The sequence below is a fragment of the Bos javanicus genome, chromosome 23 (genome assembly GCF_032452875.1).
Source record: "Bos javanicus breed banteng chromosome 23, ARS-OSU_banteng_1.0, whole genome shotgun sequence".
Taxonomy (NCBI): domain Eukaryota; kingdom Metazoa; phylum Chordata; class Mammalia; order Artiodactyla; family Bovidae; genus Bos; species Bos javanicus.
The window spans coordinates 9158805-9174716 of NC_083890.1; the positions used below are offsets into that span (position 1 = coordinate 9158805).

Here is a 15912-nt window from a genome sequence, read left to right on the forward strand (position 1 = left end):
TTTTCCTGACCCAGGGATCAAACCCGCATCTCCTGCATAGGCAGGAGGATTCTTCCACCAGGGAAGCCAATAGAATATTATTCAACACTAAAAAGAAATGCACTATCAAGCCCTCAAAAGACATGGAGGAAACTTAAATTTTTTTTTTTTTTTGGCCGTACCGTGTAGGATCTTAGTTCCCCAATCAAGGATAAAACCCATGCCCCCTGCACTGGAAGCACAGAGCCTTAACAGCTGGGCCACCAGGGAAGTTCTTTAAATGTATATTGCTAGTTGAAAGAATACAATCTGTCTTTTTTTTTTTTTTTAAAGAATACAATCTGAAAAGGCTACATACTGTATGATTCCAACTGTAAGAAATTCAGAAAACCTACAGAGATTGTGAAAAGATCAGTGTTTGCAAAAGTTTCAGGGGGAGGGAGGGAAGGATGAATAGATAGAACATAGGGAATTTTAGGGCAGTGAAATTACTCTGTATGATGTGGAAATGATGAATACAGAAATGGTGAATAAATGTCATTATACATTTTCCAAAACCCATAGAATATATGTCACAGAAAGTGAATACCCCTGTAAACTTGAGTTAATAATAATGTATTAATACTGGATCATAAATTGTAACAAATAAACCACACTAATACAAGATGTAAACAGAGGAAACTGTATGTAGGAGAAAGGAGGGAATGTGAGAGCTATTTTCCATAAAATTAAACTATGCTAAAAATTGTCTATTACTTTTTTAAAGGAATTCACTTTCCTATGAATGCTTATTTAAATGACTTCTCTGACCAATACACTTAGGCTAATAAGAAGAAAAAGAACCACTTGAAAATTCTGAGGCTGCACCTAGTTATTGCCAATAGTGATTGGTTTTCTGGAATCAAACATCCCCTCTTAGTAATGGATGCTCCTTGTAAAACAAAAAAGAAACAATACAAAGATGAATTAAACAAAAATCAAAATTCCTCTCCCAACACTGCAATCTCAATCAGCAACGGTAACCAACTATAATCTAACAGTCGATTGCGCACTAGAATCGGTTGTAAAGCTTTTCTCCTCATCCCATTCATCCACTCCATCTTCCAAGTTTCATAAATTGTTTTTGAAATGTCTCTGAAATCATCTGCTCCTGCCATCATCTCTTACCTAGACTACTACAAAGGGCCATTAACTGGTCCCTCTCCCTTCAGTCTTGCCCCTTTTAATCTGTTCCCCACAAATTCATTCTAAATTCAATGACTTTTCTAAGATGCAATCCTGATTATGAGGTCATGCTCAGAGTCCATTAGGGGCTTCTTGGCATCAGCAGCACAAACAGCTCATATGACCCTCCTGATACTGCTCTGCCTCCCTGTCTAATTTCTCTCCTCCTACTTCATAACACTTCATGCTCAACCACACCAAGACACTTATTCAGTTCACACCACTGTGCCTCCAACCCATGTCCTCTGCCAGGAGCATCCCTTCCCACCCAGACCACCTCTAAGACTCAAGTCATCATAGGCAAACCTGTTTCTTAGGCAGCTGAGAACTTTAATTAAACTCTATACACAGCTCTAAGTGAACTTAGCAGTCACTAATTCAACTATCTCTCCTACAAGTGTCTTGACAGCAAAGACAGTGCCTTATTTGTCATAGCTATAGTTACCTCTATCTCCAGAAGTCAGCAATTTTCCCTGTCACATAATAAGGACTCAACAAATGCCTGATGAATGAATGGCCCAAATAAGGGATTTCCCAATTAATACAACTGTAGGTAACATTCTACTTTTGCTTTATTGACTATGCCAAAGCCTTTGACTGTGTGGATCACAACAAACTGTGGAAAATTCTTAGAGATGGGAATACCATACCACTTGACCTGCTTCCTGAGAAATCTGTGTGCAGGTCAAGAAGCAACAGTTAGAACTGGACATGGAACAAAAGACTGGTTCCAAATAGGAAAAGGAGTACATCAAAGCTGTATATTGTCACCCTGCTCATTTAACTTATATGCAGAGTACATCATGAGAAATGCTGGACTGGATAAAGCACAAGCTGGAATCAAGATTGCTGGGAGAAGTATCAATAACCTCAGATATGCAGATGACACCACCCTTATGGCAGAAAGTGAAGAGGAACTAAAGAGTCTCTTGATGAGAGTGAAAGAGGAGAGTGAAAAAGTTGGCTTAAAACTCAACATTCAGAAAACTAAGATCATGGCAACTGGTCCCATCACTTCATGCAAATAGATGGGGAAACAGTAGAAACAGTGACAGACTTTATTTTGGGGGGCCCCAAAATCACTGCAGATGGTGACTGCAGCCATGAAATTAAAAGACGCTTGCTCCTTGGAAGAAAAGTTATGACCAACCTAGACAGAATATTAAAAAGCAGAGACATTACTTGGCCAACAAAGGTCCATCTAGTCAAAGCTATGGTTTTTCCAGTAGTCATGTATGAATATGAGAATTGGACTATAAAGAAAGCTGAGTGCCGAAGAATTGATGCTTTTGAACTGTGGTGCTGGAGGTGACTCTTGAGAGTCCCTTGGACTGTAAGGAGATCCAACCAGTCCATCCTAAAGGAAATCAGTCCTGAATATTCACTGGAAGAACTGATGCTGAAGCTGAAACTCCAATACTGTGGCCACCTGATGCAAAGAACTGACTCATCAGAAAAGACCCTGATGCTGGGAAAGACTGAAGATGGGAGGAGAAGGGGATGACAGATGAGATGGTTGGATGGTATCACCAACTCAATGGACATGAGTTTGAGTATATTCCAGGAGTTGGTGATAGACAGGGAAACCTGGCATGCTGCAGTACATGGGGTCTCAAAGAGTAGGACACGACTGAGCAATGAACTGAACTGAGGTAACATCATCCTATTAGACCAAAGTAAAGTCAACTGCCAATAAGGAGTGACTTCAAACTTCACTTATTCAGGTTTATGCATTATATCTATTGCCACTGGCCACTTCAAAGTGATTTTGTGTTTCCTCTAATAGTTTGCCAGAGCCTTTATTTTGAATATGCTTTTTCTTTTTTTGGGGTGCTATTGGTTGTGGAGACCTCTTTCTAGAGGCCTAATAAAAATGCATTTGTATGAAGCCTGTGCACTTGGGTAGGTTTGAAGCTAGGAAGATTTTGTTTAGAATACTCTTTTGCATGTAAAGCACACTTCTTCCCTGAAATTTTTATTGGAGAGATAAAGTGAGCCAAACACATTCTGTTGAAGGGAAATCTAGTCAGTTGCTTGAAAGAACACAGCCCAAATAAAATAAGGACTGACTAGGTTGAAAAGAAATGAACTTGTGATTTAAGAGTTGCTGCTTTTACAGTGCTTAAAGATAAGTACTGCAGGGAGAGTTTCAGTTTCTGCTATGTTCACCATCTCTCCTGAGATCTGACATATGCTTGTATGTTTTATGTTATAGATGTATGCTATATGACATCTGACCGTATGTTTGCATTTGACACACGGCATGTTCAATGACGGGTGCTCACCTAGCACAAGACACGATGGAGAAACCTTCGGACACAGAGCAGACGACCTCTTTCTGTTCTGCAGTGTATCCCCGTGTCATTTTTTATGAATGTGGTCAGGTAGAGTTGGTTTTGCTGTTGAGTTCTGAGTTTTTTTTTCTGGTCTCTTTTGGTGGGGTAGGGATGGGCTAAAGCCACAGGAAGAAAAATGTGATATATGTCTCCAGTATTTTGCTTTCATTTTGTAAGAAGAGTTGAACTAGTTTTGATACCAAGAATAAATGGTGGAAAATGAAGAAAAAAAACCATCTGTACTGCCTTACTTGAGAACCCAGCTCTGAACAGTACTATTTCCCTGTTTCGTTTCTCCCTCTTTCATCTCCTCTACTCATTTTTTCCTCCTCTCCTGACAGCAACAAACACATCTAAGCAGTGAGAGAGATGCGAGAAGATCTGGGCTTTGGTGAAAACCTGTTCCCAGAGAAGCTGTGCTTGGCGAGGCCATTTGTTGGTGAGAGCAGATCAGAGCATGAAAACCAGGGCAGCAACTTGGGGTGTAGAACATCTCCTGAAGCTGACAAATAACAAACGCATTTAAGGAAACTGAAGAATCACAAGCTGCCACTGTGTATCTGTCCACTGGTGGGAAATCAGAACTGTTTTAAAATGTAAAAATCTGACACTGAATTTACCCACTGAACTGCCAATAAACCAGCAAGTCATATTAATACTTACAATGGTTCTTATTTATTTATTGCAATGTCAATATAACTAAGGAGAATGAAAAATAAGGCTTGATGGGGATGCGGGAGCATTGTTTATCAACAGCATTCTGATCCTGATTCACAAATTAAGCTGATTTATGAAGCAGGGTGGGAGTGAGGGGACAGTTGAAAACACCACCATTATAAAAATTAATCTTTTCATCTTTGCCTGTTTAAATCTGCGACCACATAAGAGTAGTAGGAGTCATGTGGTGGCAACCAATATCCAAAAAAGACTCCAGAGATCTAGATCCCCAGTGTTCACACTCTGGTGTGACCCTGTACCCTCAAGTGTTGCCCGGATTTGAGGGTTCCTCTTTAGCAAACAAAATGTAGCAGAGGCCATGGACATCTCTGCTGAGATTAGGTAGCAGAAAGACTGGTTTCTGTCGTGGGTGCCGTCTCTCACCCACCTACCCACTTTCTCGTGCTGGGTGAGGGAAGGCAGCTGCCATGTTGGGAGCTGCTCCATGGACGAGCCCAGGAGGCAAGGAGCTGAGGGTGGTTCAGGCCAACCTCAACAGCCTGACAGAGGTTGTGTCAGTGAAGCCACGCCCAGATTCCCACCCACAGAAACTGGGAGAGAACACTGTTTTAGCTGCTAAGCTTTGGGGTAATTTATCATGCAGCAATAGACAGCTACTATAGGCTAATTCCTCCACATCTGTCAGAGAAGATCTGAAATGCACCTCAACTCTTAGTATTAACTGAGGTCCTAAAAGGAGATCAGTCCTGAGTGTTCTTTGGAAGGAAAAACGCTAAAAGCTGAAACTCCAGTACTTTGGCCACCCCATGCGAAGAGTTGACTCATTGGAAAAGACTCTGATGCTGGGAGAGATTGGGGGCAGGAGGAAAAGGGGACAACAGAGGATGAGATGGCTGGATGGCATCACAGACTTGATGGACTTGAGTTTGAGTGAACTCCGGGAGTTGGTGATGGACAGGGAGGCCCGGCGTGCTGTGATTCATGGGGTAGCAAAGAGTCGGACACGACTGAGCGACTGAACTGAACTAAACTGAAAGTCCCCTGGTGGCACAGAGGGTAAGTGTCTGCCTGCAATGTGGGAGACCTGAGTTAGATCTCTGGGTCGGGAAGATCCCCTGGAGAAGGAAATGACAACCCACTCTTGGAATTTTCCAGTACTCTTGTTGGAAAATTCCACGGATGGAGGAGCCTGGTAGGCTACAGTCCATGGGATCACAAAGAGTCACACACAACTAAGCAACTTCACTTCAAAAGTCCCCTCCAGTATTCTTGCCTGGAGAATCCCATGGACAGAGGAGGCTGGTGGAGTACAGTCCACAGGGTCACAAGGAGTCAGATATGACTGAAGCTCGACTTAGCATGCACGCAAAGTGAACATCCCAATAACTGCTTGGGTTTAGTCCCTGGTTAAATAACATTTGCTTCATGACCCTCTGGTACTAATAATTATAATTTATTACTCTTCTGTTCAAGTTGTTGAGACCTCTTATGGCTTAGATTCAAACACTGATTGTATTCTTAAACAAAAATGCTTCAAGTCTAGTCAGAAGGCATTTGCGCTAAATACCCATAGCAGGATGAATAAAATGAGAAAATCAGAAGAACCTGTACCTGCCAGGAGGCAAAACCTTCTCTTCCATGCGGAAATCACGATTCATCCCAATCTCGCTGCTTAGCTTGGAAGCGTCATTAACTGTATTTCTCAGGCCTGTGACAGAAAGAAGGTATGATGTACACCCGAAACTAATGTTCTATGTTAATTATATCTCAACTGAAAAAAAAGAATGTAAAGTGGACACCAGTGAACTCACACAAGTCTAAACTGTGATTTTCTTCAGAGACTCACTGTGAGCGGCTCCAAACTGAGGCTTGTCCTAGTGACCTCACACACACTCCTCCAACCATTCCAACCAATTGTGTTTTCTGAACTCAAGGCCGCATGACAGATTCTCTTAGTAGCCCAGTGTGGGGATAAGGGAGGACAAAGAAACTATTTTATTATAAAAATAAAAAACAGAAAATGAAACTGATTAAAAACCTTTCTCCTGGGATTTCCCTGGTGGTCCAAGTGGCTAAGACTTCATGCTGCCAAAGTAGGCAGCCCAGGTTCCATCCCTGGTCAGGGACAGATGCCACACGCCGCAACTAAGAGCCCACACGTGGCAATGAAGATGCCTTTTGCACAGCATAGCCAAAAAAATTTAAAAATTAAATTAAAAAGAAACTCTTACAAAGTAAAATAATAAAGCAGCAAAAAAGTAATTTGCAAAAATAAACATTTATCTAAGGGTATTATGACTACACTCTTCTCTTCCTGTCTTTGATGGACATTAAATTCTCCACACAGAGGTACTGAATGGTGTCAATTTCACTTGGTCTTCTTAAAGTAGTTTCTAGAATTTAGGATTTCACAGACTAGTAAATTTCCAAAATGATTTTGAGCAAGGGACAATAACTTGCCAACTTTTTGTTTTGTCAAGTATGGACAGTATGAAAATAGCAAATAAACCACTCTACCACCACCAAAACCATCATTTCATAAAAGAAAAATAGTTTAACCTCCAAAAAAGCAGGAAGGGTCAGAATAAAGATTAGTCCTTAAAATGAATCAACTTTAGGTTTAGGAAAAACTCATTGCAGTATCTTTAATTCATTCCACTAAATCTTGCTAGGAATTTTGTCACAAAAGGAAGCATTACTACAAACAAAGCCAGTGGAGGTGATGGAATTCCAGTTGAGCTATTTCAAATCCTGAAAGATGATGCTGTGAAAGTGCTGCACTCAATATGCCAGCAAATTTGGAACACTCAGCAGTGGCCAGAGGACTAGAAAAGGTCAGTTTTTATTCCAATCCCAAAGAAAGGCAATGCCAAAGAATGCTCAAACTACCACACAATTGCACTCATCTCACACACTAGCAAAGTAATGCTCAAAATTCTCCAAGCCAGGCTTTAGCAATATATGAACCGTGAACTTCCAGATGTTCCAGCTGGTTCTAGAAAAGGCAGAGGAACCAGAGATCAAATTGCCAACATCCGCTGGATCATCGAAAAACCAAGAAAGTTCCAGAAAAACATCTATTTCTGCTTTATTGACTATGCCAAAGCCTTTGACTGTGTGGATCACAATAAACTGTGGAAAATTATTCGAGAGATGGAAATTCCAGACCACCTGACCTGCCTCTTGAGAAATCTGTATGCAGGTCAGGAAGCAACAGTTAGAACTGGACATGGAACAACATACTGGTTCCAAATAGGGAAAAGGAGTACATCAAGGCTGTATATTGTCACCCTGCTTATTTAACTTATATGCAGAGTACATGATGAGAAATGCTGGGCTGGAGGAAGCACAAGCTGGAATCAAGATTGCCGGGAGAAATATCAATAACCTCAGATATGCAGATGACACCACCCTTATGGCAGAAAGTGAACAAGAAATAAAGAGCCTCTTGATGAAAGTGAAAGAGGAGAGTGAAAAAGTTGGCTTAAAGCTCAACATTCAGAAAACTAAGATCATGGCATCCAGCCCCATCTCTTCATGGCAAATAGATGGGGAAACAGTGGAAACGGTGACTGACTTTATTTTTAGGGGCTCCGAAATCACTGCAGATGATGCCTGCAGCCATGAAATTAAAAGACGCTTACTCCTTGGAAGAAAAGTCATGACCAACCTGCTGCTGCTACTGCTGCTGCTAAGCCGCTTCAGTCGTGTCTGACTCTGTGTGACCCCAAAGACGGCAGCCCACCAGGCTCCACTGTCCCTGGGATTCTCCAGGCAAGAACACTGGAGTGGGTTGCCATTTCCTTCTCCAATGCTAGACAGCACATTATTTTGCCAACAAAGGTCCATCTAGTCAAGGCTATGGTTTTTCCAGTAGTCATGTATGAATGTGAGAGTTGGACTATAAAGAAAGCTGAGCGCTAAAGAATTGATGCTTTTGAACTGTGGTGTTGGAGAAGACTCTTGAGAGTCCCTCGGACTGCAAGGAGATCCAACCAGTCCATCCTAAAGGAAATCAGTCCTGGGTGTTCATTGGAAGGACTGATGTTGAAGCTGAAACTCCAATACTTTGGTCACCTGATGCGAAGAGCTGACTCATTTGAAAAGACTCTGATGCTGGGAAAGATTGAAAGCAGGAGGAGAAGGGGATGACAGAGGATGAGATGGTTGGATGGCGTCACCAACTCAGTGGACGTGAGTTTGGGTAAACTCCAGGAGTTGGTGATGGACAGGGAGGCCTGGCGTGCTGAAGTCCATGGGGTCATAAAGAGTTGGGACACGACTAAGCAACTCAACTGAACTGAGCACTAGAATTTGGGAACCACTGTTCTTAGTACAGACCTAGTTGACAGCATTCTCATATAACAGGCATACATGGTAGTTATGATTACTTGGTATCAAGAGTGTCATATACAGTAAATCATCTTCTCACGATCTTTCAATAAAGCTTCATAATTTGTTCACAAAAAAGTATTTGGCTCCAAGATGTAGAGGGGATATAAAAGCACTAAGATTAACATTAGTTGATAATTGTTGAAATTGGGCAGTGACTAAACGGGGGTTCATCATTCCAGTCTCTGTATTTCTGTGTATGTTTGATTTCTATATGTAAAAAAGTTTAAAAATATAAAAAGGAAAAATAAAATTATCTCAGAAAAAAGGTTTCATAGGAGAATGCCTTTGTTCTTAGAAGATACATGAAGTATTTAAAGTCATGACCCTATAACTTCAAGAAAAAATGCCTATGTATAATAAGAGAAAAAAACAATGAGGCAGAATATTAACAATGTGGGCATTCATTATTTTTTCAACAGAGTTGAAATATTTCAAAATAAAAAGTTAAGGATAAAAGATGACTGTAAAATTTATCAAAAAGCCACAGATGGCATTTCTGTTTAGGCAAACACAAAGGTTGAATGTAACCTTGGGTGACAGGAAGCTCTCTATTTCAACAGCCTCTTTAAAGTCTTTAGTTTCAGGCAAGATGGCAAAATACAGTCAAATATGCAAACAGACTTGCCGCTAATTCACCAAACACAAAATCAGAACTAAGAAAATCTTCAGAGGGAGATTGAGCTGCTTCTAGCAGTTTACTGAAGGACTGAGGAATTCATACACAGAAACACTTCCCAACTTTAACAGATCAGAGCTCAGAACCTGCTTTAACAACACTGGTCTGTTGTCCAAAGTACCACAGTGCTATGCAACTGCCACAGCTGCAAAATTCAGGAATGGGGAGGGCTCGAAGAGAAATCAGACATAAAAAGTAACTAAACAGATTTTTTAAAATCCAGATCCCAAGGACAAAGACATTTTCAAAATAACTTGTAAGTAACTTAACCAAGTCACCCTGGTATAAAAAATTTTGAAATTTTTTAAAAAGAGGAATGTGGTTATTCAGGTTAGAGCTGTCTTGTCTATGGATTCATTTAAATAACATCCTCAAGAACTTAAACTGTTTCTACCAAAAAAGTGATTTGCCACCCCACATCATGTTTGACATCTACTGAAAAGTACCTATGCCAAGGGAGGATTCCAAAACACCCAATTTGCTACTTTTCCTTAACCAGCAGCGACCCCGTGTGGCTACAAGAGAAAGAAATGGGACTGAATTTGAAGAATTTAACTCAGGTGGTTAAGGCTCGTGGGGCAGGCCTTCCGATTGAGGACTACTTAAATTATCTGGTGATTATTATAAAAGAAATGCTGGATGAACCCCAGTGAGATCAGACCTAAAGAGTGGAAGAGACTTTGTGTCCCAACAGGAACAAAAAAGAACACTGTACTACTGTTGCTGTTCAGTGTGGAGTCAGACTCTTTGCGACCCCAAGGACACCAGGCTTCCCCGTCCTTCACTATCTCCTGGAGTTTGCTCAGACTCATGTTCATTGAGTCGGTGATGCTATCCAACCGTCTCGTCCTCATGCCCTCTACAAGAGTGAGGCCTGAGCAGCATTGCTAATGCAGTCCACCAAGCACAGAGAGAACACTGGGCCCCTCTGGGATCATTTCGGGTCTTTAAACTCTACCCCAGGTGTCTGCCATGTTCCACCTACGAATTAAAAACAACAGAACACAAACAGGGCTCTGAACTGAGCCTCAATCTTGTCAGATTCAAGAAATCGCTCCTGGGTCTCGTCTTTTCTCCAGGACCCCAAACTCTCTGCAGATCTTCGGTTGAATAGGGTGCCTCTGGCCTGAAAGGAAGAGGCTGGGGTTGGAGGAGGTAAGGAAGGAGGGGGCGAGAGGAGGGTGGCGCTTCCCACCCGACCCTCACTGAGCACACCCCGAGGGCCGAGGCCGGGGGAGGGGGGGGGGCGGGGGCGGGGGGGGGGCGGGTGGACCTACGGGAAGGGTGGTCCCTGAGGCTGCTTTTGTCTTCCCGGGTCGGTCCTGAGCTTTCGGGCTTACAGGGTCTGCTCTCTGCGTCGCCAGGGTCCTTCACGGGCACATTTTCCTCCACGTCAGTCATCCTGCTGATGGAATCTGGGTGGGGAAGGTAAACGGGTGGCGGGGAAGAGGGCGCTTCAACTACCGCAGGGGTGGCGGGTGTGGGGCCCGGCCCGTCGCGCCCGACGTGGACCCCACTAAGGCAGCTGGGCAGGCAGCTTCAGGAAGGGAAGCGGGCAGAAGGGCCCGGAGGAAGGGGAACCCGAGAAGTGAGCGCTGCCTCCACAAGCGGGACACTGCGGCCAGAACAGAGCGGCCTTCCCCGCCCGAAGCGCCGGCCCCGGGGCCCCGCCAGGTCTCGGGCAGCTCCCCGGCCCTCACCTCTCCCTCGAGGCCCGCAGCTACTCGTGCGTCGGCGGGGCGGAGGCCCTCCGCTAAGCGTGGGCCGTACCACCGCGGAGGGGCGGCGGGGGCGGCGGCCGGCAGGGCCCGAGAGGTGGCGTGCAGGCAGGAGGGCCAAGCCCGGGCTCACCCCCCGCGCCCGCGTCAGGGTGGCACAGGCCGGGCTTTGAGCACAAACCCCCGCCCGTCTCCGGGGCAACGGGGCGAGGCACGTGCCGCCGCCGGCGGGTGGAAGCCGCGGGCCGAGGGCCTCTGTCCTCGAGGGCTCGAGGCCTCCGGTGACCTGAGGGCTCGAGGCCTCCGGTGACCTGGGGGCTCGAGGCCTCCGGTGACCTGGGGGCTCGAGGCCTCCGGTGACCTGGGGGCTCGAGGCCTCCGGTGACCTGGGGGCTCGAGGCCTCCGTGACCTGGCCCGGCCCTGCCGGGCCTTTCCCGCCCTCCGCGAAAAAGATCACCTGAAACGAGCGAGGAAGGGAAGGCGCACTGTTGTGTTTCTTCAGCCTGTTCAGAAAGCTTGAGAAACACAGGTCCACAGCCAGGCAGGTGGTTTCCTTAGCCCTGGGCTCATTGCAGGAGGAGCGCCCTTCTCCCATTCTCCAGATGTGGAAGCCGAGAACCCTGCCGGGTGCTGGTCGGAGCAGGCGTGGGGACTGGGAGGGCGGTGTCCTGGGGCTCATGTGGGTGTTGAGGTCGGATCCCTGAGCTCCAGGGAGCACATCGCCGGCCTTTCTGGGTTCCTGCTGCCCCTGAAGTGATGTGAGGACCCGAGGTGACCCCTCCCCCTCTTCTCCAGTTCCGTGTACTTTGGGGAGGGGGGGGGGCGGTGGCGAAAAGGAAAATTTCCACTCCACATGCTCCCATCGTTCTTTATTACTCTGACTTGATTTCTTACCACAAAAGCTTACTTTGAAAATAAATAAATAAAACAAAAGATGAAAGTATTGCCTCGTAAGAAACCAAGTTCTCATTATAACCCTTGCCTTGTTAGTGTGGAATGTGGATTTTTCTTGCACAACTCCTACATTTTGAAGGGGAAAATTATGAAGAGATCCAAGAACATTTCTGCTTAAGAAAATCCACTTCACTCTGAGGCCCAGGTAGAAAGGAGGGGAATGGCCTGGCAAAGTTACTGTTTAGCCAGAGTATCTCAAACCAGTACATACTAAACCTGCCCTTTCCTCCTCATCACCTTTTCCTGGTATTTCCCTCAGGGATGTCAACTGTGAAGCAGGCTGGCCTACTCCCCAAAGCCTGGAGAAGTGGGAGGAAGTTGCATGATTTGAGCCAAGTTCAATGAAAATATTTTTCATTATTACAGGGAGATATGTAGGTTAGGTTGTTGATTTCTCTTTAAAAAAATTTTTTTTCCCCAGAATTCTGTTTGTGCATTTTTATTTCTGGGACAAAGTTTTCAGAATGACACCAGTTTGTTTTCCCACAACAATGGTATTGCTGTGACTCTCCCTAGTGATGCCTGAAATTACTGTACTTGAGCAGTTCATCTATATATATCACACAGCCCCTTTAGGTATCCTCCTCTTACCCAAGCTATGGGGAAGGGGCAGCAGGAGGAAATAGCAGTGCTTGAGCGCATGGATGGGGGGCGGGGGGGAGACCGGCCAGAAGAGAAGGGAAGGAAGGAGGCAGGAGAGAATGCCAGAATTGGAGTTCCTCAGGGTCAGCGTGGGGACAGCATTTCATGATCTTATCTCGAATAGTTACCAGAACCAACTAGGCAAAAGTTAGAAGTTGAGGAGAACAGAAAGATGATGTAAGAGATAAACTCTCCTTCCCTTTGGGATCTTAGTTAATAATAACTGATTTTTGTTTAATGATCTACAAAACGCTTTTACATGGCAAATCCATACGCTCTGCACACAATTCTATCTTTTCAGTAGGCAAGGCAGGTGTTATATTGGACCATTTAATAGATGAGCAAACTGCGGGTCAGAGAGATTTCAGGGCGTTTCCCAAAGTCACATGGCAAGCAAAGTCTTGACTCTTGATCATATATTTTTTAATAATTCACGCCACCTGACTGGCTGAAGAGCTGTATAAACAAGAAAATACAACTAACATGTATGTATGGTAAGTCCCAGAATGGAGTACATGGAAGATTTGTTACTGGAGGTCAGAAAAAGGATGAGAGACCTTCCAGATGTTGGGATCAGTTCAAACCCAGCCGTGAGCCAGAATCCTAAGCAAGAGTGTGTAACCAATTTGGTCTTTAGAAATGGGTTTCTTGTTCAGCCTGGCTCCCCCTCAACCTCAGGACCCCTCTTTAAACTCTCATAATGGGTGAAAATGGATTTTCCATATATGTCCGTCCTTTGGTGGGAGTGCCCCTCCCGAGTAACTCAGCACCTTTACCCTATTAAAGTGCACATATTTCAAAAGACCCATAAGGCAAGTATTTCTCACACAGCCCAAGGACAGAGCAGAAGCCCTGTTTCCTCTCACACTGCAGTGTGCCCAGAGCTGTCCACCCCAGGGGGGCCGTTTTAAACTAAGATGTCATATGTTTGTTTTAACACTATTTGCTCTATTTGCTTTTGGCAAATCTTTGAGTAGCATTCTTGTTCAAAGAGAAAGGGCTTCCTATACTTACTGGCACACCTTTGTACCCCTATGGGTGCAGATACCCCAGTTTGAAAAGTAGCCTAAGGGAATTTCAGGCCAGCAGCTAGAATCTTCCTACTTCTCAACCACTTCCCCACATATGTGTGCTTTAACACAAGCCCAAGAGTATGACCTATCCTCATTCATTAAATATGATACTGGGTACACTTTCCCACAAGAGCAATCTATACAGAAAGTTGATCCTACCACAAAGACATTCTGAAAGAGGGGTGGTATAGAGAAGGATGTCCGTAAGAGGACCACAGAATTTAAGAGGAATCCTGAGTATTGGATCTGCTAGCTAAAACAAAATAACAAAAACAAAACACGCCTCATTTTACAAAGAAGCATCTTAGGTTCAGTGAGGTTAAATGACTCGTCTAAGGTCACCACCAGTTTACAGAAAATTTAGGACTAGAACCCATATCACAGTCTGTTTATTCCATAATATATAGAGCTAAGTAAGAGTAAAAGCTAATATGGTAAATAAATATTTACATTTCCTAAAGAAAAATGTAAATGATAGGCCATGGAATGGAAATAGTAAGGGATGATGTTAACTAGAGGCCCAGACTGCAAGTAGCGTGGAGTACAGTGGAAGATAAACAGCCAACTAAAGTGGTAGGGACACGTAAATACAGGGTGGGACGTTTAAATGGAACCATTTGGAGTCATGTAAACTGGGATCGACTTCATTATAGCCTCCCTTATGGTACAGAACCGCATGTCAAAAACTATTTGCTTTAGTCTCTTGACAAATGTGTTTTCTTCACAGAACCCAGGAGGAGTGTGAGAAGGGTCGAGGTGATCTGGGGCGAATCTGGACGAGGCCCTTCGAAGCTCACCTGGACGTGTGATGGATGGGAACTCATCACAGATCTTTTCAGGGAAGGGGTTCCAAGAGAAGACAAAGCAGCCATGCTGGGGACCTCCTTCTCCAGTCCTGCTCCTCCCTGCACCAGGGTCTTTGCACACACCGCCCCTTCCTCTGACCCCTGTTCACCCTGCCCGCTCCCTCTCATTCTTCAGGTCTAGCTCACAAGGCATAACTCCCTCAGAGAACCTCCCATGGCCCTCCGTTAGTTTCTTCTTTTTTTAATGTGGTAAAAGTCACATAATAGAAAACACATGTAACCATATTTATGTGTATAGTACAGAGGTACTAAGCACATTCGCACTGTCGTGCAGCCCTCACCATCATCCATCTCCCGTATTTTTCACCTTCCTAACTCTGTCACCATTAAATACTAAGTCCCCGTTCCCCCTCCCCACCGCCTAGCCCCTGGCATCTATGTATGGACCTTCTGCCTCTGTGAATTTGTCTATTCTAAGTATCTCGTATCAGTGGAATCAAACAGCATTTGTCTGCATCTACTGTATGCTGGGATGCATTTTTAAGGTTAACTTAATAATTCTCTTGCAAAGAGACATTTGTATATATGTCAATATATATGTGTATATATGTCTCCAAACCGGAGAAGGCAATGGCAACCCGCTCTTGCCTGGAAAATCCCATGGGCGGAGGAGCCTGGTAGGCTGAAATCCATAGGGTTAGGAAAAGTAGGACACGACTGAGCGACTTCACTTTCACACATTGGAGAAGGCAATTGCAACCCACTCCAGTGTTCTTGCCTGGAGAATCCCAGGGACGGGGGAGCCTGGTGGGCTGCCGTCTATGGGGCTGCACAGAGTCGGACACGACTGAAGCAACTTAGCAGCAGCAGCAGTCTCCAGACAGACATGTGTATATATGTCAAACTCTGTTAGCTTCTGTCAACACCTATTCCTTTTTCTGCACAGCAGTCACTGCAGTTTGTCCTTACCCGGTTGTGCGTGATGAACCCCGACGGACTGTCTAACTCCACCGGGAGACTTTGAGTTCTCTGGGAGCAGGAACTGTATGCACTTCACTCACATAGTCGGCATCCCGCCAGTAATTGTCAAATGAACACACAGGCACAAGCAGGGGAGGCAGCGGTGCTGGGGGGTCAGGCAGAGTGTCTCTCTGGGCCCAGTGGGTTCCTTAACGGGGCCCATCTTTCTCTTTTTGTCTCGCAGACATGTTTCCTCTTTTTCTGTGTCTCCTCTGTCTTTAGGGCCCTGTGAATCTTTTAAACCAGCAAAGGCAACATCAGAGAGAAGAGGGAGGACATTTAGGGTCCTGTGACCGGGGGTGGGGGTGTCCCCCTGAACTGGGAGGTGGCAGCAGGGGGCAGTGGCACCTTGGGAGTAACTTCCAGGGGCAGGCTGCTTCTCTCTCTCTCTAGAGTAAGCCAGGGTCAGC

General features: G+C 44.8%; 2 protein-coding genes and 1 long non-coding RNA gene across 10 annotated transcripts in view; 1 reads left to right on the forward strand and 2 right to left on the reverse strand.

Moving 5' to 3' along the window:
- The window catches only part of TCP11 (t-complex 11), a 160645-nt gene that overhangs the window by 21017 nt on the left and 123716 nt on the right, over nucleotides 1-15912 (reverse strand). Inside the window, exons 1-3 of one of the 7 annotated variants that reach the window (XM_061399047.1) lie at nucleotides 10989-11072; nucleotides 10629-10703; nucleotides 5829-5925 (exon numbers count right to left, since the gene is read on the reverse strand). In XM_061399047.1, coding sequence (XP_061255031.1) covers nucleotides 5829-5925; nucleotides 10629-10689 — 158 coding nt within the window. In that variant the 5' untranslated portion in view covers nucleotides 10690-10703; nucleotides 10989-11072. Of the gene's footprint in view, nucleotides 1-3790; nucleotides 3943-5828; nucleotides 5926-6028; nucleotides 6048-10565; nucleotides 10704-10988; nucleotides 11073-15912 lie in introns of those variants that run through there. The other 6 variants (XM_061399046.1, XM_061399050.1, XM_061399049.1 and 3 more) reach the window with 6 other exon arrangements.
- LOC133236841 (uncharacterized) lies at nucleotides 11154-11999 on the reverse strand. Its single transcript, XM_061399060.1, has 2 exons — nucleotides 11417-11999; nucleotides 11154-11342 (listed from the first exon to the last, which is right to left on the reverse strand). The coding sequence occupies exons 1-2, from the start codon at nucleotides 11975-11977 to the stop codon at nucleotides 11154-11156; spliced, it is 750 nt and encodes a 249-aa protein (XP_061255044.1). The 5' UTR covers nucleotides 11978-11999.
- On the forward strand, nucleotides 11676-14998 carry LOC133236844 (uncharacterized). 2 transcript variants are annotated; one of them, XR_009733068.1, is made up of 4 exons: nucleotides 11676-11765; nucleotides 11998-12106; nucleotides 14404-14432; nucleotides 14516-14998. It is a non-coding gene; the product is annotated as an uncharacterized LOC133236844 (long non-coding RNA). The 2 variants fall into 2 exon arrangements; XR_009733067.1 differs by having other exon boundaries at nucleotides 11692-11778; nucleotides 14404-14998.